Source organism: Amblyomma mixtum, chromosome 3 (assembly GCF_055824585.1).
Source record: "Amblyomma mixtum isolate Tamu chromosome 3, ASM5582458v1, whole genome shotgun sequence".
Classification (NCBI taxonomy): domain Eukaryota; kingdom Metazoa; phylum Arthropoda; class Arachnida; order Ixodida; family Ixodidae; genus Amblyomma; species Amblyomma mixtum.
Genome location: NC_143014.1, coordinates 101,969,126 through 101,990,637, shown reverse-complemented (window position 1 = coordinate 101,990,637; position 21,512 = coordinate 101,969,126). Strand labels below are relative to the sequence as shown.

Below are 21,512 nucleotides of genomic sequence, written 5' to 3'. Positions count from 1 at the left end.
CCTAGTCGTGCCATCAGACCTCCGCGACGACATCCTTTCAGCATGTCATGATGAGCCCACATCTGGCCACTTGGGATTTGCACGCACGCTCGCCCGAGTGCGTCAGGCCTATTATTGGCCTAAACTTGCAGCGACCATCCATCGCTACGTCAGAGGTTGCCGTGAGTGCCAGCGTCGTAAGTCGTCACCGCTAAAGCCTGCAGGTTTGCTTCATCCAATTGAACCACCTCGCACACCTTTTGACCAAGTCGGCATTGATCTTCTGGGCCCATTTCCTGTATCAGCATCTGGCAATAAGTGGATTATAGTTGCGACTGATTATTTGACGCACTATGCGGAAACCAAGGCGGTGCCGCGCAGTACATCCTCGGAAATCGCGCATTTCTTCATACGCCACATCGTTTTACGACACGGCGCCCCGTCTTCCGTAATCACCGACAGAGGCACTGCGTTTACTGCACAGCTCATGCACGAGGTGTTCCAGCTGAGTCACACGACCCACCGCAACACTCCTGCATACCACCCGCAGTCAAACGGGCTCACGGAGCACCTCAACAAAACCTTAGCGGACATGCTCGCCATGTACGTCGATGTACAGCACAAGACCTGGGATGAGATCCTCCCATACGTGACGTTTGCCTATAACACGGCGCTTCAGGAAACGACTCACTTTACGCCGTTTCGCCTCGTCTACGGGCGTGACGTACAGACAATGCTCGACGCCATGCTTCCGTGCACCCCTGACGACCAGGAGCTCACGTCGGACGCCGAGGAGTTTACCCGGCACGCAGAGGAAGCCCGGCAACTGGCCCGTATGCACATCCGACGGGAGCAGGCCACGGATGCACAACGCTACAACCAATGACAAAGTGTGGGTATGGACCCCAGTACGTCGCCCAGGCCTGTCGGAGAAGCTCCTGAGCCGCTACTTTGGACCGTACACTGTGTTGCGCCGTATCACGGATGTGACGTATGAAGTCCTCCCCGATGGCACTCTGCCGAGTTCGTGCCGTCGACCTCAGCCTGAGGTCGTGCACGTACTGCGCATGAAGCCTTACTGTACGCAGTCAGGGACGTAGCCTCTTCCGCGTGTTCTTCTTATTTGTACCTGCAGCCGTTGAGCGGCATGTGACCGTTTGTTCACTTGCTTACTTCCTCCCGTTCACTCAATGTGCGCCCACGTTTTTGCTTTCTTTTTTGGGGGGAGGGGGAATAATGCCGCCAGGTGTCCCTGGGCGGCGCCGAAAGGACGAAGAAGTGAGGAACTCGCGTGCTCTCGGAGCTGGGACTCTGCTTCTCTGTTTGCGGCCTGTGCCTAGCCTGTGTGATTAAGGACCTATCTGTGACAATATACTACAAGAATTTTGTGCACTCGAGCAAAAATGCAGTACGTTCATATTTTTATACAGATGGCTCAAAAACAGATGTTTACGTAGGAAGTGCAGTGGTGCGAGGTAATTCGGAGAAAACAATACGACTTCCACATTGCGCATCCATCTTCACTGCAAAATGTTACGCAGTCTGGGTGGCCATAGACAAAATATTAAAGGAGCACCTCACAAACAGTATAATCTGCACAGTCTCCTTAATTGTTCTTACAGCTCTCCACGCTAGAAACGCTATCACCCCTATTCTTGGTGACATTATACACAGCATAGTTACAGCTGCAGCTCAAGGACAAAATATAAAACTCTGCTGGGTCCCGAGTCATATCGGAATAAAAGGGAACGAGAGAGCAGACTTGTGCACTGCTCAAGCTCATATTATGGAAATTAAAAAAGTAAACATACCTTTTAACGACTGCATAAAATTAGTACAACGGAAAATGAGGAAAAAGTGGCTGTCGGCTTGGAGCAGTGAAGTGAATAGAATAATAAACTACACTTGGTAATGCCGGTTTTAGGGGGATGGAGGTCATGTGAGCACCAGGAACGCTTCAAGGAAGTGATTCTCTGCCGTCTCCGAATAGGCCACACACACCTTACACAACTTCCTGCTAACAAAACAAAACAAACCTGTTTGCGAAGAATGCGGAGATGAACTCACCGTTAACCACATTTTATTCTCTTTTGCGAAACTGGAGAAACTAAGAAAAAAATACTTCACTGAATTTTATAAAGAATGCATTCCTTTACCGAGCACTGCTTTTAGATGATAATGCCATTTTTAACATACCTTCTCTTTTTAGCTTTTTAAAAGAAGCAGGCATACTTTAAAAACTGTGAATTTTGATCTGCTGGTTCACTTTAATGGATGATACACCTCAGCCACTCTCTTTCTTGAGAAGAAAGCTGAAGTTTTCATTTAACTGGTTGGGAGCCTCGGGATCCTTGCCCAGGCAAGGATAGGCGCTGAGACTACCTGACCTTCTTAAGGCTTTTAACATTAGCCATGTCTTAAGTTTCGTTTCTTCCGTTATTACTAGGTAGTACAGTTTTATTAGGCCATTTACACCAGCGATGATTTTTAACATTTTTGAAAATTCTACAGAAAACTCATTCTATACCTTGAGCTTGGTGCATGATGGCCTTAGCCGCCTATGTGCCATAAAACCCAACACTACTACTTCTGTGTGTAGATGTGTGGAAGTGCTTCGAGGGCTGACGGCTGCAGTGACAGCTTGGTTCTGGAGAATATGGGTGTCGGTATAATAAGTGTCGTGGCCATGTGTAATTAAATGGTTGTCCAGTGCTCCACGCCACCTGGAATATCTCGTTGGTAGATATATTTTTAGGGTGCGTGTCCCAAATTGCGGAAGCGTATTTGAGAAAGTATTGTAAGCCAAGAAGTTGCTGGGAGCGCGTTTTAATTGCGTCTCAAAAAAAAACAAGAAGCTTTGAGAATACAGCAGTACAGATCTCGGAGACATGAGCGCCCCAGGTTGGTGTGCTGGTAAGAGTGATTCCTAAATATTTATATTGTGAGACCTCTCTAATGTTCTGAAGGCTATATCGGTAACAACGAACTTTTTTTTTTTCCGCACAACTTGCATACAGACTTAATGATGTTTAAGTACATATTCCATTCTTAATGGGGTGCAAACGCATAAATCGAATGCAAACAAATGATGTGATTTGTTTCGTAGTTGTCAATAGATGCCTTCTACCAAGTTTAAGTTGCAGGCGTTGAGAGGAACATATTTAATCTGATTCTGAATGTTGTCCGAGGAGCCGCTCGGCATTTCCACCCGCATCAAGTGACGTCAATGTGCACTTGCCCCAATTATTGTAACCTCGACGAATCCAGTGGTTGTTCACAGGACCAACCAGTGCTTGACAGCGATGCCGATGTCATCACGAATGTGGTAGTCCAAGTGGGTTGGTCTACAGTGACGTCAAGGTGCACTTCAGTGGGCCTCTTCGATTATCCGCCTCTGGCAGCCCACGGGTTGCTTTGCAGTACAGTGAACTAGAAGTAACTCTAGAAGTATTTCTAGTTCACTATACTTGCGGGCTGCCCAAGCGCGCTCGATTTTCTCGGGTTGCTCCGCCCACTTCCGGTGGCTGCCCGGAACGCGTTCGTTTTTCTCTGGCTGGGCGGTTTCGGGCTGCCAGCCGGCGGCCAGACCTCTCGGCCGCTGATTGCAGTCAGCTTTCGCCGATTTCGTCGATAAACACTTACTAAACATTCATATTGTGGCAGAAAATAGAAACGGCGCCTTTCAAATTATTTGGAGTATTTGGCCGGATTCCTTGCCGATGGTCAAATGCATTAAAGGGACCATGAAAAGAATTAAAAGCCGCTTGTAAATGTTAGAAGTTATGCTCAGAAGCACTGACACCAAGTATGAGTCTTCGGAACTGAGCCGGCAATTTATTATGGCTTTTTAAAAATCGCGTTTTTTAAAATTCGCGGGCCGTTTGGTGTCTTCGTAGGGAGCGATTTTGAAACCAAAACCGGGAAAACAGACGTCACTAGTCCCATGACGTCGGTAGGCCACCACACGCTGTCATTCGCTTGAGCCGCGGCAGCTAAGACGTCACGGGCACACTTCCGGTAGCGGTGAAAATCGTCTGCTCGAGGCGCCGCGCGACCCCCTCGGCCAAGCGCGGGCCAGGGCATTGCCTTCACGCATATGTTTTCAATTTACCTCTGCCGCCTCTTTCTGCCGGGAGTTCGGGAGCAAAGAAAGCGCCGAGACCGGAGAGACGCTGCCGACGCACGTGCTCCTCGGGAGTGCGACAACCGGAAGTCGTAAGCCGAACGTCAGCGAATGACGTATTCATGGGCGGAGCCCAGTCCCGGAGCTGTTTTCTTTATTTTTTGTTGGTGCTCCGCGTGTATGAGTTGAGGGGGGAGAGTAGGAGCGTGATTTTTAATCGTCTATAACTTCGTTGTTATTCATGCTAGCTCGAAAATTCTTTCGCTGGGGTGACGAGTGATGGATTGCCTATCTTTACGTAATCTCAATTAATTTGTTTCATAGTCCCTTTAAGGTATAACATCCAACAGCTTATTAACATACCAGGTGTTTCAGGCAATAGTCAAATTTTCAAAAAGAGGCTTTTTGGGGTAAAAATATGGCTTTTGCGGGATATGGCGGACACCAGAAAACAGGTGAAGCGCCTTAATGAGTAAGCTGGTTAACGAATTTTTAATAATGAACTTTTTAACTAGTAGAGTTAGGCGCTTGGTTGCAATTAGGCATTTCTACATTCTTTAGTAATAGCCAAATTAGTTTTTAGAATTTCGAAAACGCGATTCCTCTCAGCGTTGTGGCTTAACAAGATTTGGCTACATATCGTGCCAGAATACACGGGCTTTCGAAAAGCATGCAGGCAAAGCAACCCTTCCAGTGCACGTAACTAGTCGAAAAAAAGCCAAATTTCGTCAAGCCAGAGTGATAAGGGTAATCGCGTTTTCGAAATTCTAAAAACTGATATGGCTATTACTAACGATCGGCTACGAATCCCTAACAGCAAGTAGGCGCCGAACTGTACTAGTTAAAAAGTTATTTACTGAAAATTAGTCAGCCAGCTCACTACTTAACCCTATTCACCGGTTTGCTAGTGTCCACCAACACTGGCAAAACTATGCTGTGAGAGCCATATTTTTACCCCAAAAAGCCTGTTTTGGAAATCTTGGAAGTGTTAGCTGAAACGCCCGGTATAACATCTAACAGCTTATATAAAATATCGAACAATACAAACTTATTTCAATGTTATATACTTTGACAAAAAGCAATATTAGTCTGTTATTGAATGACAGAGCCATATAAGGTTACGAGACAGTCTGGTGCAGTCAATTGAAAGCTCCTTTAATAAGTTGGCGAAGTTCATAATGCTGCGAATATTTGTAAAATATCGCTTCAGCCAACGCTGGCTAAAAGGATGCCAGTGAGTGGAAAATGAGGAAGCCCTTGTGCAACAACTAACTTTTTTTTATTGCATCACTTCATTGCAACCCACACAAAAACAACGACGTTCGACGTCCAGCCTCTTCGGACAGCACACGGGAAAACGAACAAGAAAGCTGTTCGCCTTGGAAACCTGGAAGAGCAAAAGATGCGGAGTTGGCATACATCACCTCGAAATGGCCGTCATTTGTAATTGACGACGGACAAATGTTCAGTCGCAAAAAATAGAAAACTCAGATTCGCGGACATACAGCTGAAAAATATTGTCATGGCTTGTAGAAACTTAACGGCAGGAGTAGTGCAAGCAAGGAACAGAGACTAGGCAGGCATAGGTAGAGTCGCTCTATACCAAATTAGACGAAGTCGGGGGTTTGACGGGAACCCGTTTGATAGGGGGCGTACATGAAGAAAAAGGCAGAACACCTGCCAGAAAAAACGAACCTTCATTTCTCAAAAGTTCATTTTTTTGTTAGGTGTTCTGCCTTCTTCATACCGAATTAGTGGTTTTGAGGATAAGAAATGGAGCAGTAACTCTTCTGGGGACACCTCAACCGCGCTGTGAGGGAAAGGAGGGAGTGAAAGAAAGAGAAGCCGTAGTGGTGGGCTATGGAATAATGTCTACCACTTGAGGATTGAACATGCATTGACATCGCACAGCACACGGGCGTCTTTCATCGAAACGCGGCTAAATTAAGCAGGACGACTGGCATCTGACAGAGCGGGACCGAATTTATCAACCCTTAGAGGGCAGAAGCTAGTCAATAAGGTTTTATGGGATTTAGCGTCTCAAAGCTACTAAGGCTATCGGGACACCGTAGTGGAGGGCTACGAACGATTTCTGCCACCTGGGGTTCTTAACGCGCACTGAACACACAGTACACGGGCCTCCAGCATTTCGCCTCCATCAAAATGCGACCGCCGCGGGAGGGATCGAACCTGCGTCTTTCGTGTCAGCAGCTGAGTGCCATAACCACTCAGCCACCGGGGAGGCTGCTTAGTCGAGTTCATGTGGAATCCTGCAATAGAAAGTAGATCTGACCTACTGCACTTCGGGGAATCCCCTAAACCTATTGGACGAAGACCATGACGCGACAGTGTGAGACTAAGGACGAGACGTGTACTGTGGTCCTGACCTCCTTTACCTTCACGCGTTCACATTTTCATCGTTTCGCAGGAGTATGTTTGTGGTCAATCTCCAGACTCACCGGGACAATGTGAAAACAACAGAGGAGCAATTCCCTCAGACGAAGTACATGGACGTCTGCAGCGCATCCAGCACCCGGACGGCCTCCACGTACTGGCCGGTGGACAGCGCGTCCCCACTGCCCCCAGACGACCCGCTGGCCGAGCTGGACACGTCCAGCTTGCTGGCGATGTGGTCCTTGGCCCGGGCGGCGGCAAGGTGTGCATAGTACACGGGCGCCGGAATGCTCACGCTCCTTGCGCACCGGGCGTACGTGTGGCAGAGGTAGAAGCTCAGCTTCTGCAGCTCGTCCGCACTGAAGTTGGAGTCGTCCCACACGACGTAGTAGTGGGCCGGCCGACTGGTGCCCTGTGGTCACAGGAGCAGTGCAGTTATTGGAGGTTAACCAGCTGTGCGACTTTGAGAGGCGAACAAGAGTCACTGCACGTACGCATCGGGCACACGTTAATCCAGTATCAAATACGTCACAGCTATACCGTCTACCATTCTCGCTTGCAGCGACGACCTGTCGGCGGTATTCGCGCATGCGCACTGGCGGCCTACACACGTGCGCTACGTGTGAATTGCGTGGGAAGGAGCATGTTCAGGCGTCAGCGAAGCGCCGAGACAGTAATTAATGGTCCGCTAAGGACAACTGCATGCAATTTGTGTTCCTTGTAAATTCAGATTCTATGTCTCTCTGGCTATGTTGATGTTTGCCCGGCAGCAGAAGTCTCTTTTAATGCCGGATTTAAAAACAACATTTTTTTCCCCGCAACCCGTTTCAAACTCGGCATGTCAGTACCAAAAAGGACGCTGTGATAAGTTTTTTGGAAGTACATGGTGGTGTAGCCTATCCTCCCGGATCAACGCACAAGTACGTTTTGACGCCACCGCTGGTGGCAGTGGCAGCGATACGTGCATCTTTTTTTTACTTACCTAACTCGAAAAGGCTCCGTTTTCAAGAGGAAAGCCTCCGGAGGGCTTAGAATGCGGTAATATATCGACATAGCTACTTTAATTTGTATCTTTAGCAAAAACGGAACGGAGGTCGCGTACCTGGATGCCGAAGTGGCTGCAGAGAAAGAAGTCAAAGTCCAGCGGATGCGTGACCACCGAGTCTACGGTCGTGCCGGGAGGAACGTTGCGGCACTTGCCCACGCCGTCGCGTTCGTTTGCGGGCATGAACCGGGTGTGGTGCCGCTTCTGCACCACGATGAATGTCAACGCTGGCTCGTAGGTTTCGTTGGGAGACAGTTCCTTGCACGCCAGCCGGATGGCGCTCACCTGGAAGAATCGAGAGCAGAAAAAAAATGTCAAGGCTGAAACGCCATTAGACGCAACACACACACATATATATATACCTGGTTCAGAATGTAAACCTAACACTTTGGGCGTTCACGAACTGGGTTGTCCTTTATGTGATGCAATTGTCGCTTGAGCGTAGTGGCGAATACACTTTTTTTTAATAATGCCGCTATTAATCCTCATGATGGGAAAGAGGCAAGGCCAAACGCAAGCCTTAGTTCTTAGTGTTTACAGACTTCAGAGCAAAGTGAACCGTCCAGCACAATGGCCTCGCCAATATATCTCCAATCAACGCTAGCCTGTGCCTGCCACGGCCAGCTTATCCCCGCCAACTTTCTAATCTCATCCGCCCACCTAGCTTTCTGCCGCCACATTCGACACTTTCCTTCTCTTGGAATTGTCTACCAGTTATGCTTACAGTAACAATAAACATGACACTCAGCTTCCCATTCTGTTTCAGTTTCGACAGAATACGCATGAACTCGCTTACCTCACGGTTACGGACTTCCAAGAACTGCCCTTCGCTGACTCCGTCCCTGTAGAAGATGATCCGCTCGGGCTTGTGCCGGGTAGCCCGGTAGAAAGCCTTAAGCATGTCTTTCATCATGTCCTTCAGGTCTGTGATGATCTCCACGCGTGCCTTAGCTTCACAGTCTTCAATCTGTACCCGAATGGAGGTGTGAAACTTGGACGGGATGGAGTCGACACTTCCGACACACGCGGCTATGGATGGCCTGATCTTGTCTCCAGGCGAAGGGTGCGTCACGTCGGCTCCAATGATGATCACGGGCTTCTGGAACAGCGTCAGCTTCTCCTTTGGGAGCAGACTATTGTTGGTGCCACCCATCTTGGCGTTGATCTTCTGGCACAGGTTTTGGATGAGTGCAACGTTGCACTTTTTCACCACGTTGCTATCCAAGATGCACTGTGTGCGCAGGGCGAGCTCAGTCTCTGCCACCTGCTTGATTTCAGCGTAGTTCGCGGCTGGTGGGATCACAATGACAACCATCTGCAAGCCTTGGTGCCGCTGCTGTTGCTCAGAGAGGATGGACCGCACGGTCCTGCGGTTTGCGTCGGCCGAGGTGACCGCAAGCGGCTGCGCAATCCGCATGCCCAGTTCCTGGCCGATGCGGATCAGCATTTGGATGAAGTTGTCTAGGTTGTCCTTTTTCGCAAAGCGGCCCAGGTTGAGAACAGTCCAGCAGGTCATGGTAGCCGGCTTGTAGAAGCGCTGCCCTCGGAGGTCCCATGTCCCTTCTCGCGGCTTACTCACAGCGTTGTTCTCGAAAACGAGAGATGGAGGGTCAAGCACTCTGCCCTTGAGCTGAGTTGGTTCAGTGTTGATCCTGATGCCGAACTCTAGCAGGTACTCATCTGTGCTGCTGACCAAGTCGCGGACAGACTGTCGGATCTCCTGGAAGCGTTTGGCTGGCGGCTTCGCCGTGCGCTTGATCATCTCGGCGGTCTGATTTTCGTCGAGCTTTTTCCTGCAATGCTGACCTTCGACCAACACGCACACCTCCAGAGGAATATAGACGGGATGCGTCGGGCTGCCACTTTGCACGCAAGGGAAGTGCGGGTAGGACAAGCGAGTGTAGCGGCTGTGGAAATAGTCGGCGACGGAGATCTCACGGCCTTCCTCCAACTCAAAACGGAGGTTCATCGCAGCTTCCTTCGTGATCCGGACCACTTTGTACTTACGCGGGTACGGAAGGTGCGTCACTTTGATGCGGAGTCCTTTCAGCTCCTTGTTGAGTTGTACAAGCTGGTTGTCACGAAGAACCCGGAATTCCGCGGGCGTCATCTCACGTCGGCTGTCGCTGAACAACTTGCACATGAAGGTGACCAGTGGCAGCGACTCGTAGAATGCTGTTGCAGACACATCGACGTTCAGCATGGGTTTCCACTGGGTGGGTCTGACGCTAGTGTAGTAACCGAACCACACCTCCCGGCCTCTTCCGAGGGCATTATGCTCGTTGGGTCCCGGCGGTTTGAAGAACGACCGACCGATTGGTGCCAGCTTGATCGAGGGGCTGTGGCGCAGGACGATGTCGATGGCCTGGATGACTTCCTGGGGAACAGTGGTGACGCGATTTTGGAAGACCGCATGCAGAGTTTCCAGGTTCACGGTGGCAGCGTACTGGATCTTGATGATGAACTTCTGCATTCGCTTGTCTTCCTCCAGGTTCACTGTGAAGGTCCGCTCGCTAAAGTTGAGCTGCCGGCGCGTGTACAGGTTCTTGCGACCGTCGAAGGCCGGGATGCAGCCATCCAGGTCCAGCCGGTACTTCTTTACGAGGAGCTCGATGACTGTCCTGTTGATCTTGGTGCTCAGGCATCGATACCTCTTCTGCTCAGGAAGTTTTGTCTCCTTTGCCTTTTCCGGCAAGATGTCAACGTCGTAGTGGTAGACGTTGCCATTCGGTATCTCCATGCTGAAGTGGTTGGCAATAAGTTGGATGGACCGGCCCACATTGCCATGGGCGGGCCGCCGCGGGAAGTGAGAGGGCAGGGTTCGCATCAGCTCCTGCGCCGTGATTGGTGGAAATGAGAACAAGGCACGAACAAAGTACGAATATCCACGAATGTCTATTCCCACTAGTTTTTTGGCTGAAAGGCCCTCTATCTGCACAACTTGTTCGGCTCATTCCTGGCAGAAAAACCCCGCTGCACCCCACGTGCTCAATAACATGTATATTAAAGGGGTTCCAAGGGTTTAAGAAACATTTGAGTTAATACTACCATTTGATGTATTTTTTTTTTGCCGAATAGAACACAAATAACATGCACGAATATACCAAAAATGACAGGACAACACCTTCAAGTCTCGAAAAGTGTGCGCCCATTGCCCCGCCCAGTCAACGGCTGCGGATGCCACTTACAATTGGCTTCCACAGCAATGACGTCAGAACTGGGATCTGCTTCAGCGACTAGCAGAGGACAAGCTATCCGCTGCGTTGCATTCGCGGCTATGGACTACAATCAGCACTGTTATGGTCGGTTTCTGATGCCCTGGGTAAGCACCTGTCAATTTTTGTACCCTCCCGAGCCCTAGCAGCGGTAGCAGCACTGGGAAAACGCGCAAGGGAAAGGATGTAAAAAAAAAAACTGGAGCAAACACTTAAGCTTCCCTGTTAAGGTATGGCGCGATAGCGTTGGTGGTTTAATGTCCATATACGTGGAATTGGACATTCTCAACTCTACACTCATAGATCGCTGGGAGTCCTAATACCCCCCGTGTGTCTCACGTATCGGAGAGACTCGGCAAGGATGATGCTGAGCTATTATCTTCTTCGAGGCTGTATGCGTGTGACTGAATAGTAATGTGCTATTCCGTCATTGGCGCTCCGAAGCGTGCTGCCGAACACTCGCGTGTTCACCCTAAGAGTGGACGACCCTGTAGATGCTAACTTGGTTATTGACTGAATTTCCTTTCGGGTCCTAGAGCACTGTGCACGTCAATTACTACCACGAGATTTCCCATGTATGCCAGCTGAACTCAGCCTGATCAAGTTCAGTTTTTTATGCCGCAAGGGCATCTGCGGCCAAAGAGCGCCATGGCACAAGGCTTCTACTCAAGGTGGGGTCAGAGACCCATTTACCAAGCATTTCACCCTAAAGAAGCCGGGAACCAGACCAGGGGAAAGCTTGTACCCATTGTATCACCAGTTGGTACCCGGTGGCACAGGGGAACTTGCCTTTATCTTCAGCTCGTCACTGGGCGAGGACTGGTAGCCTGCTTTGGGGCTCTGCTGTGCTGCCATAGGTGGTGTGTAGGGCGGCGACAGCGGTAGGACAGCTGCCACGGGCGGAGTCCGGGGGCTGCCGGCGCTTAGTGTGGTGAAGCCAGTGGGCGTAGGGCACGGCGCCGCGGCACGGGTCGGACCTGTTAAGAGTTGTTAGAGTAGAAAGACTGGCTAGTTGGTCTTGGTAATTCGAACGCCGCTGACGGCACCCCAGCAACACACTAATCGGCCCAGTATTGGAAACGTATTGGCAAAGGCCGTTCCTACAAAGGACCATAGTCAAGCCATCAATTTAAAATACTGGGCCGATTACCAGTGCCGCTTTGGTTATAGGCTGACCACGACGCGCTGCTTTAGACCTTGCGCGAACTCTGTGCCGGCGTTTGCCTCCACCGGCCCAAGGCGTCTTTAACAACAACCATGCACCAACTATCCCCGCAAGAGGTTCTTCTAAACTAACATTGGTTTGGCATGGATCGGAACGCGCTTCCCTAATTTCGCTCGTGATAGTATGTCACCTCAACGATACACTTGTTCAACTTGCATAGCCCTCCAAGAAGGCGGCTGTGGCTGTGTGATTAAGGCTTTCCCCAAATCTATAACACTCTTCTTAACCGTAGCATCAACACAATCTCGGGTCACTCGCTGCACGCTCACGTTTGAATCCGTTCCGAGGCGGTCCCAACAATGGTGCTTCGAGTGCCATAAGGCCGTGGCAGCGGAGATATGGGTGCTACACCAACACGCAAAATCAGCGACAACGCGAGACTGAATAAAGGTCACTGTCATCTCGGCTGAGATCTAGAGCACGCACGCTTTTGGTCGGCGAGCAAGATGTTGGCACTGGCATTTCGCAGCGTCAGTACTGCGGCACTAGCCCAGTTCCTGTTGGGGTCGCCACCTATGAACTTAATAGTGGCGCCGTCTAAGCCAAAGCGCAGCTAGGTGGTTTGAAAATAAATCACTTTTGTGTTTGGTCCTGGAGCGGAGTGGTCGTCTGGCTCTCTTCTTTCTCACGGCCTCCCGGCACGACAGCACGGGAACGCCCACGCAACATGGTGTCAGAAGTGTGTTGTGTTGTGTTTTATGGCGCATAAGCGACTAAGGCTATCATGCGCCAAGCTCAGGGTATAAACTTGTTTTATATAGGATGTTATACAAAAGTCTAAATGAACGGTGGTGTAAAGGGCCTAAAAAGTTAGTTTGTGCAGCATAGTAAAAATATAAAAAATTTAAGACAAAATTTTAGAAGTGACTTCTGGTAAAAGCTTTAAATAGGGTCGGTAACCTCAGCAGCCATCCTTGGCTGGGCAAGGATCTCGAGGTTCCCACCCGATGGAATAGGGACCTCAGCCATCTTCTCAGGAATGAGAAAGTGGCTGAGGTGTTTCAAAAACAAGTAAGGCAAGATGAGGTGTGTCAATAAATTGTAAAGCACGGGGTTAAATGCATGTTTTTAGAATTTATGTGTTACAGTTGTTGTAACCTATAGTTTGTTTAGAATATTTGCTTCTTGTAAAAAGTTAAATGTGCAGGACAAGTGGACAAGTGCATTCTCTCCCAAAACCAGTGATGGATGAAAAGGGATTTGTTCATTGTAAAACCGTGTGAAATGTTTCTTCCTCAATGTTTCCAGCTTTCGACATGAGTATAGCAAATGGTTTACGGTGAGGTCGTCTCCGCATGCGTCACATATAGGTTTGTCTTGTTTTGTTAGTATGAAGTTGTGTGTGAGGTGTGTGTGTCCTATGCGAAGATGGCATAAAATGACTTCCTTAATGCGTTCCTGGTGAGTACGTTTTCCATTCGCCCAACACAGGCTTAACCAAGTGGAGTTTATTATTTATTGTATTATTCCATGTTGCCTGCCATTTATCCCTTAGTTTAGAATGTACTAATTTCATGTAATCTTCAAAAGGTAAATTTACTTTCTCGATTTGTTTGTTCCGGGCTTGAGCTGCGCATACGTCTGCTCTTTCATTCCCTTTTATACCGACGTGACTAGGGACCCAGCAGAATTTGACGTTTAGTCCGTGGGCAGTGGCTGTTATGTTGTGTATGATGTCGCCGAGTAGTGGCGTGACTGCATTTCTGATGTGAAGCGCTGTGGGTACACTGAGCGAGTCTGAAAATAACGCTGTTGCTTATGTTCTCGTTTAATATTTTCTCTACTGCAACCCAGATGGCATAACATTCAGCAGTGAAGATGGATGCATACTGCGGAAGTCTTATTATTTTTTCCCATCTTCCTTGTACTACGGCACTTCCAACAAAATCTGCTGTTTTTGAACCGTCAGTATAAAAAGTTTCAAAGCCACTGTACCTTTCCTCTAGTGCGAGGAATTCTTGGATGATGTGTTGTGAGGGAGTTTGTGTTTTTCGGAACTGTGTAAGCGTGAGATCGCAGTCGGTGTGAAAATTATTCCATGGGGCAAGTGGGTCCAGTCTTTGAGCCATGTTAGGTAATGTGTCAGCTATGCCAAGATTCTGGCATATCTCTTCGAACCTTAAAATCAGAGGCCTGGTAGCTTTTGGTTTGTTCCTGAATATTATTCTAGAGGGGCACTTTGTTACGATGGAATAACAGATGTATTTTGGCAAGGATCTCGCTTTAAAAACATATGTACATGTAAGGGCGTTTCTTCTGACTTCTAGCGGGGGTTCATTTGTCTCGACGTAGAGACTGGTTATGGGCGATGTTCTGTAAGCGCCGCATGAAAGGCGAAGGCCTGAGTTATGCGTGGGGTCTAGTCTCTTCAGATATGATGGCCGTGCTGATCCGTACACTACGCATCCGTAGTCTAAGATGGAACGTGCCAAGGAGCGATAGATGTGTAGGAGGCACGCTCTATCAGACCCCCAGTGTTTTCGAGACAGTACTTTCAATATGTTCAGTGATTTAGTGGCTTTCTTTTTTAGGTTATTTATGTGGGGTAGGAACGTAAGTTTTCTGTCAAATGTTACGCCCAAAAATGTATGCTCCTTTTTCATAGGCAGTACTGTTTCATTTAAGTGGAGTGTGGGGTCGGCCTGTAAGCCTCTCTTTAGTGAAAAAAGAACGGCGACAGTCAGAAGTGACAGCAGCGTGAAAAACCAGTCTTAAAAGCAGCTCGCAATGACCGCCAACGGTGAACAAGTGCTCCCGGAAAGCGCCCAGCAGGCCCAGTGGCTAGGCCTCACTCTGCAGCCTCCAGATGCGTTCGACTTCTGCAACCCTGCAAGTTGGTCTTCATGGAAGTCTCGCTTCGAGGACTATGCCGCTGTCTCCGGACTACGGAACGCTCCACAAGAGGTGCAAGTGCGTACGCTGCTGTACTGTATGGGCCCGGAAGCTCGCTCGCTGCTAGACACCTTTTCACTCGACGCTGCCGAGTTAGCCTCCTACGACGCAGTTGTCAAACGCTTCACAGAGCACTTCGTGCATCCCTGTATTGAGCTCTATGAGTCGTCTCGCTTTCACAAGCGCGTTCAACAACCTGGCGAGAGTGTCGACGCATTTTACGCCGAACTGTTCAAGTTAGTCAAACGTTGCAACTACCCGTCACCGGCGGTGGAAGAACGCTTGGTCCGGGACAAGTTTGTCGTTGGATTGCTCGACACGCGTCTCTCCGATAAGCTTTGCTGCTCCCCGAAGCTAACTCTAAAAGAAGCTTGGACGCAAGCTCGTCAGTCCGAGGACGCGGACAAGGAACGTTCACTCGCACAGGCCACCTCGCAAAGCATGGTCAATATTGATGCTGCGACTCGGAAGTTTTCGCGACGGCCGGTCGACGACAGAACACGGTCAATGGACGGGAAGTCGGAACGCTATCGTGACATTCCGGTCTGTTTCTTCTGCGGCCGCGCATATCATGCACGCTCAGAGTGCCCGACAAAGAGCTCTATCTGCAACAGCTGCGGCAAGAAAGGTCATTTTGCTGAAGTTTGCCGCTCCAGGAAGTCGAGGCAGACCAAACTCAATGCTATCCAAATGCATGCTCTCGAGACGCCAGCTAAAGCCAAGTATGTGGATATCACAGTCGACAACTACACAACTCAGTTCAAAGTAGACTCGGGTGCCGAGGTTTCCGCAGTTCCAAGTGACTTCCCCGGAGTCCCGGCGGAGCTAGCCAAGGTAGACGCTATGTTGACAGGGCCCGGTGGCCAACTTCTGCGTGTACGGAATTCGTATTTGGCACAGCTATCTTGGCAAGGGAAGACCAGCCAACGTCTTTACGTCATTGAGGCACTTTCAGTACCTTTACTGGGTCTACCAGCCATCCAAGCTCTTGAAGTTGTGAAATTTTTGGGTACTGTCAACACTCCTCAGCCAACGCTTCATGCAGAACTGTTCCGTGGTCTCGGCACGCTCAGAGATGAGTACACCATTCGCTTGAAACAAGATGTTGTGCCGTTCTCACTCAGTGCACCTCGACGGATACCAATCCCGCTGCGTGTGAAGTTGTTCGCCAAGAACTTGAAAAACGCGAAAGCGATGGCGTCATTCGCCGTATTGATAAACCAACTCCGTGGTGCACCGGACTGGTGGTAGTACCAAAAAAGGATGGAAAGTATCGTTTGTGTGTGGATCTGACTCGACTAAACCAAGTGGTACTCAGGGAAAGACACATTTTGCCTACTGTTGAACAAGTTCTTGGGCTCATCGGTGACGCAGCCGTTTTTTCGAAGCTCGATGCAACTGCAGGCTTCCAGCAAGTCAAGTTGTCAGCAGACTCGCAAGAATTGACAACTTTCATCACACCTTTCGGTCGCTATTGTTTTTGCCGACTGCCCTTCGGCATCACTTCCGCCCCGGAGTATTTTCAAAAGCAAATGGCCAGAATCATTGAAGGTCAGGAGGGTGTTGTCAACATGATTGACGATATTCTTGTTTTTGGACGTACCAAGCAGGAACACGATGCAAGACTTGAGCAAGTGTTGACTCGTCTTGCAACTGCAGGCGTCACCTTGAACAAAGACAAGACTTGTTTTGGGGTCTCCGAGGTCTCCTTCCTAGGTGTCGTTGTCTCAGCACAAGGCATCAAGCCAGACCCAGGCAAGATCGATGCAGTGTATGCAATGCCACCTCCCACAGACGTTGCAGGTGTCAGACGTTTACTCGGGATGGTAAATCATCTTGCCAGGTTCTTGCCTCATATTTCGGAAATCACTGCACCGATACGCACCCTTCTCAATAAGAATGCTAGTTGGACTTGGCAGCATGAACAGGAAGCTGCATTCAAAAAAGTCAAGGAACTTCTGACGTCCGAACGCTGCCTGGCCAAGTACCACCCATCGTATGCCACAACAGTCTCTGCCGACGCCAGCTCTTTTGGACTGAGCAGTCCTGCTACAAGCACAACCGACTGGTGAGCGGAGGCCAGTAGCCTTTGCCTCAAGGGCAATGACGACTACAGAACAAAGGTACAGTCAAACAGAAAAAGAGGCCTTGGCTACAGCGTGGGCCATCCAGAAGTTCGACGAGTTCATCAGGGGCATCACCTTTACCGTAGAAACTGATCACCTTCCTCTCGTGTCATTGTTTGGCAAAATGGAACTTGACGTGCTTCCTCCAAGGGTGCAAAGACTCAGGCTTAAGACAATGCCTTACCAGTTTCAGATCATGTATGTGCCCGGAAAACTATTGGCTATAGCGGATGCATTGTCTCGCATCCCTCCCAAAGTGCATCCAGTAGACACAGTGGAACTTTTTGCTACCGAAGTCGTGGCTTCTGCTCCAGATGTGCTTCCTCTGAACATGCAGGATATCAGGTATGCCCAAAGTTGTGATGGAGAATGTACCACGCTCATCTCTTTCTGCCAGCACGGCTGGCCAAAGAAGTCAAAGATACCTGTTCAAGTCTCAAAGTATGAATCAGTGAAGGATGAACTTTCTGTTTGTGATGGTCTTCTCCTCAAAGGCACTCACCTCTTGATCCCCGCAGCAATGAGGCCAGCAGTCTTGACGCTTCTGCATGAAGGACATCAGGGCATCGGCCGCACCAAGGCCCTCGCTCGTGAATCTGTGTGGTGGCCTGGCATAACAGCGGAGATAACCTCCCTCGTGACCATCTGTGAAAGGTGCGCCCTTACTCGAGTGAATTCAGCGGAACCGCTCCTTCCTACAAATCTCCCTGGTCGTCCCTGGGAAGTTCTGGGCATGGACCTCTTTCACCACAATTCTCAAACCTTCTTGATGGTAGTGGACTACTACTCCCGGTTCCCAGAGGTGGTGACACTGAAAATTACAACAGCTCCGGTGGTCATTGAGGCGCTCAAAAGTCTGTTCGCCCGTCATGGGATACCTCAACAGGTTAAGTCAGACAACGGTCCGCCATTTTCTTCACGTGAATTTACCGTATTCGCCGCATCTTATGGTTTTGACCACATCACCAGTAGCCCCCATTACCCACAGTCTAATGGAGAGGCAGAGCAAATGATCCGGACTGTGAAAGATATCTTCCATAAGGCAAAAGATCGTCACTTGGCCCTTCTCAACTATAGGGATACACCAGGTGTGAGTGGCTTCAGCCCGGCTCAGCTCCTAATGGGAAGGCAACTGAGAACTCGAGTCCCAAAGCCGGATGAAAAGCTTCGTCCACACTGGCCCGAAAGGGAGGAGGTAGCCCTCAGAGATGATTCCTACAAGAAAAGGACTGCAAAGGACTTCAACCGACATCATCGCGTCAGGGATCTGCCATCACTTCAGTCTGGTGAGCAGGTCTGGGTTCGACCTGACCAGGTGCGTGCTACAGTTTTGAGCAAGGCACAGCTTCCAAGGTCCTTCGTCGTCGAAACAGAGCGAGGAACGATTCTGCAGCGGAATCGTCGACACCTTGTTCCCTTTGTGCTGAGGGCAGCGGATCCAGCACTTCTCCAGCCTCATCCCCCAACTCAAGAGGCAGCAGCACCTGATCCGCCGCCTGTTACAGCGAGACCTTCACGTCCTGGTGATGGTGTTGTGTTTACTCGTAGCGGCCGCCGTGTAGTACCACCGGACCGCTTGAACTTGTGACTGAAGGGGGGAGATGTTGGGGTCGCCACCTATGAACTTAATAGTGGTGCCCTCTAAGCTGAAGCGCAGCTAGGGGGTTTGAAAATAAATCACTTTTGTGTTTGGTCCTGGAGCGGAGTGGTCGTCTGGCTCTCTTCTTTCTCACGGCCTCCCGGCACGACAGCACGGGAACGCCCACGCAACAGTTCCAAGAAGAAAACGAATCTAACCTAACCTGACATAACCTAACCCAGCAACTTAACAACCTAACCTAACCTAACAAAGCCATCACGGTGACTCAGTGGCTATTGTGCTCAGCTGCTGACCCGAAATACGCGGTTTCGATCCCGGCTGTGGCGGTCGCATTTCGATGGAGGCGAAATGTCCGAGGCCCGTGTAATGTGTGATGTCAGGAGCAATTTAATGAAGCCCAGGTGGTCGAAATTATCCGGAGTTCTCCACTACGGCGTCCCTCATAGCCCAAGTCACCTTGGGGCGTTAACACAAACCTAATTTAATATAAACCAATCTAACCTAACATAACCAAAATAACCTAACCTAAGAGCCTAACATAGCATAACCTAATATAGCCGAACATAACTTTGCCCAACTGACGACAGTTGAGGCTACGAGCGATTTAGATACCCAGTAGAGAGATACAATGGCCGGAATGTGTCGGACTCTAGACTTTAGTCTAAAGATAGCCACGGATGCAACACGATCACACGTACACTTGCTTCTGAAAGTCGAGTGTGCTGTAGACTGAATTTATTCAAAATACCCCAGAAAGCCCTCATTCGAGGGTATTACATGTGTGTGTGTGGGGGGGGGGGGGTGGAGCGGGTACAAGGCATTGGTTAAAGGTTATAATAATGCACTATAATAGAAATCACAAATATTACCGAAAAATAGGCATCCACAAAAAGAGTGAACAATCCACATAGCAGCAAAATTTTAGGAATGACAGCCCTGCAAGAAAAAGACGACCCTGGAAAAAGTGCGCTGAAGTGCAAATCGAAAACAGAAAATAAAACTGTTTCAGTTGTTGAAACATGAGTGAATAATTAAGGTGTTGAAACTTATTTAGGTCAGACTCTGTGGCAATGTCTGATGGTATAAAGCGTTCCATTCGGTTATTGTGCGCGGTAAGAAAGAATAAGCATAATGGGATGACTGGCAGTTCATGCATTGTTTAACTTTGTAAGGATGATCACGACGTGGAAGATAACTGGCGGTGGCTGAAATTCACCATGAAGGGAAGGATGGTGATAAAGCTTGTGAAAAGTGATGGGCGGGAAATTTTGCGGCGCAGTGGTGTTATTAACTCGGCTTTCGACTTCAATGACGTGGCGCTGATATAACATGAATAATCAGAAAAGATGAATCGCGCGGCACGGTTTTGCAGGGCTTCGATGTTACTGATGACGCTCACGGGGATCCCAAAAGGCAGACGCGTATTCGAGTTTCGGACGGATTAATGTGGTATACGCTAGCTTTTTACACGTGTTGAGGCCTCTTTTAAATTCAGTTTGAGAAGTCCGGAATTCTCCGTTCATGCCGGTATACGAACCGATGGCACGTGCTCGTGTCGTTGCCCGAAGCGCCCCACTCCAACCGGGGTCTGCGATTCACGTAGCACAGCGTTAACATGGCGCAATTTTTACCAAGATTTTAACCTGAACAATTTTCGGCGCCTCGTCAAGGCTGAGTGCATGGGGATTCTACTGAACTGCTTATCTGCACGAAGCTCGGTATACTAACTGTGGGATGCACCAAACTCCGAGCAGACAACATAGCTAAACCGGCAATAAAAGCTCAAAGGTTTCACCAGTGCGGTCTTCGCACTTTCAGAAGCTCTATAGCTTGCCCAAATCTGGTCGAATTTTGAGGGTTCTGCAACAACTCATTTTTGAAGGGAGAAAATGTTGCGGACCAAATTTTTCGCTCAAACTTTATCGGCTGCTGACCCGAAAAGACGCGGGTTCGATCCCGGCCGCGGTGGTTGAATTACTTTGGAGGAGAAATTCTAGAGGCTCGTGTACTGTGCGATGTCAGTGCACGTTAAAGAACCCCAGGTGGTCGAAATTTCCGGAGCCCTCCACAACGGCGTCTCTCATAGCCTTAGTCGCTTTGGGACGTTAAACCCCATAAAACCAGCCATAAAACCAATCAAACTTTACTAGCCACAGAAAGCATATTCTCGAACGTGTCCGCTATACCCTTGTGGCTCAGGTCTGCATGCCTTCGTAACTCCATAACACGAATCACCTTATAGTATAATTGCATTTGCCTCGCACGACGTCTACCACGCTGTTATTTTATACCGAACAGTAAATACCCTACACTGTAGCAATAAACCATTACAGGACGGTATGCTCACCGCCTCGGCCTCGGCTTCGGGCGCTCCTCATATCCAGACGGGTTGCAACCACGGGAACAAAGACACCGGTCAGGCTGGGGCCGCTCGAGCGCTTCTCGTGGTGGCGAAGAACTGAGCAGCCGGAAGAACTGGCCACTGCGGCGATGTCACCTCTCGCAGAATCTCGTCGCACGAATGCGATCAGCGCCCCCTCAACGAATGCGTCAGGTGGCGCTCACGCATAGGAGCCGATCCACGCAGCATTGCATTACGTCGCACTGATTTGCACGATGACGCAGGTCATTTTTCTTCTTAATTCCTACAGCGCCGCTGTAATCGAGCAAGATCTCAGGCGACCTCCGTGGTTTGCACCAGCGTGCAACGGGAGCGCGATACTGTCAATGCGTCATGCTCGGCACGACTTGTTATCTTACGCTTAGCATGATGACGAGGTTGTGGCTTAAAAGTGCTTGATCGGCGTACGTTGTCTTTCACATAGACCGAAGAAACGATAACCATAGCAATATGCTCCTGCGGCGTAACGATTCTGGCTCCGATGTTCGATGACCCGCTAAGCCAACGATAAG

General features: G+C 49.4%; 3 protein-coding genes across 5 annotated transcripts in view; 2 read left to right on the top strand and 1 right to left on the bottom strand.

The window, feature by feature from the left end:
• The window catches only part of LOC149351175 (uncharacterized), a 111,977-nt gene that overhangs the window by 40,469 nt on the left and 49,996 nt on the right, over positions 1–21,512 (top strand). The gene's annotated exons all lie outside the window — the stretch shown is intronic.
• Positions 5,360–21,220, bottom strand: LOC149351177 (protein argonaute-2-like). The gene is made up of 6 exons (XM_089580466.1): positions 20,947–21,220; positions 11,546–11,733; positions 8,338–10,374; positions 7,599–7,826; positions 6,562–6,908; positions 5,360–5,489 (listed from the first exon to the last, which is right to left on the bottom strand). The coding sequence occupies exons 1-5, from the start codon at positions 20,975–20,977 to the stop codon at positions 6,597–6,599; spliced, it is 2,796 nt and encodes a 931-aa protein (XP_089436592.1). The 5' UTR covers positions 20,978–21,220; the 3' UTR covers positions 5,360–5,489; positions 6,562–6,596.
• On the top strand, positions 14,709–16,139 carry LOC149351178 (uncharacterized). The gene has a single exon (XM_089580467.1). It carries the CDS (start codon positions 14,709–14,711, stop codon positions 16,122–16,124), a length of 1,416 nt encoding a protein of 471 aa, XP_089436593.1. The 3' UTR covers positions 16,125–16,139.

Bases quoted from the DNA above. Each gene is read 5' to 3' on its own strand.
- LOC149351178 (XM_089580467.1), top strand. From the start codon at position 14,709: ATGACCGCCAACGGTGAACAAGTGCTCCCGGAAAGCGCCCAGCAGGCC.
- LOC149351177 (XM_089580466.1), bottom strand. From the start codon at position 20,977: ATGAGGAGCGCCCGAAGCCGAGGCCGAGGCG. The intron at 7,827-8,337 runs GTAAGCGAGTTC...CGATTCTTCCAG, and splicing joins TGGAAGTCCGTAACCGTGAG to GTGAGCGCCATCCGGCTGGC. The intron at 6,909-7,598 runs GTACGCGACCTC...CTGTGACCACAG, and splicing joins GCAGCCACTTCGGCATCCAG to GGCACCAGTCGGCCGGCCCA.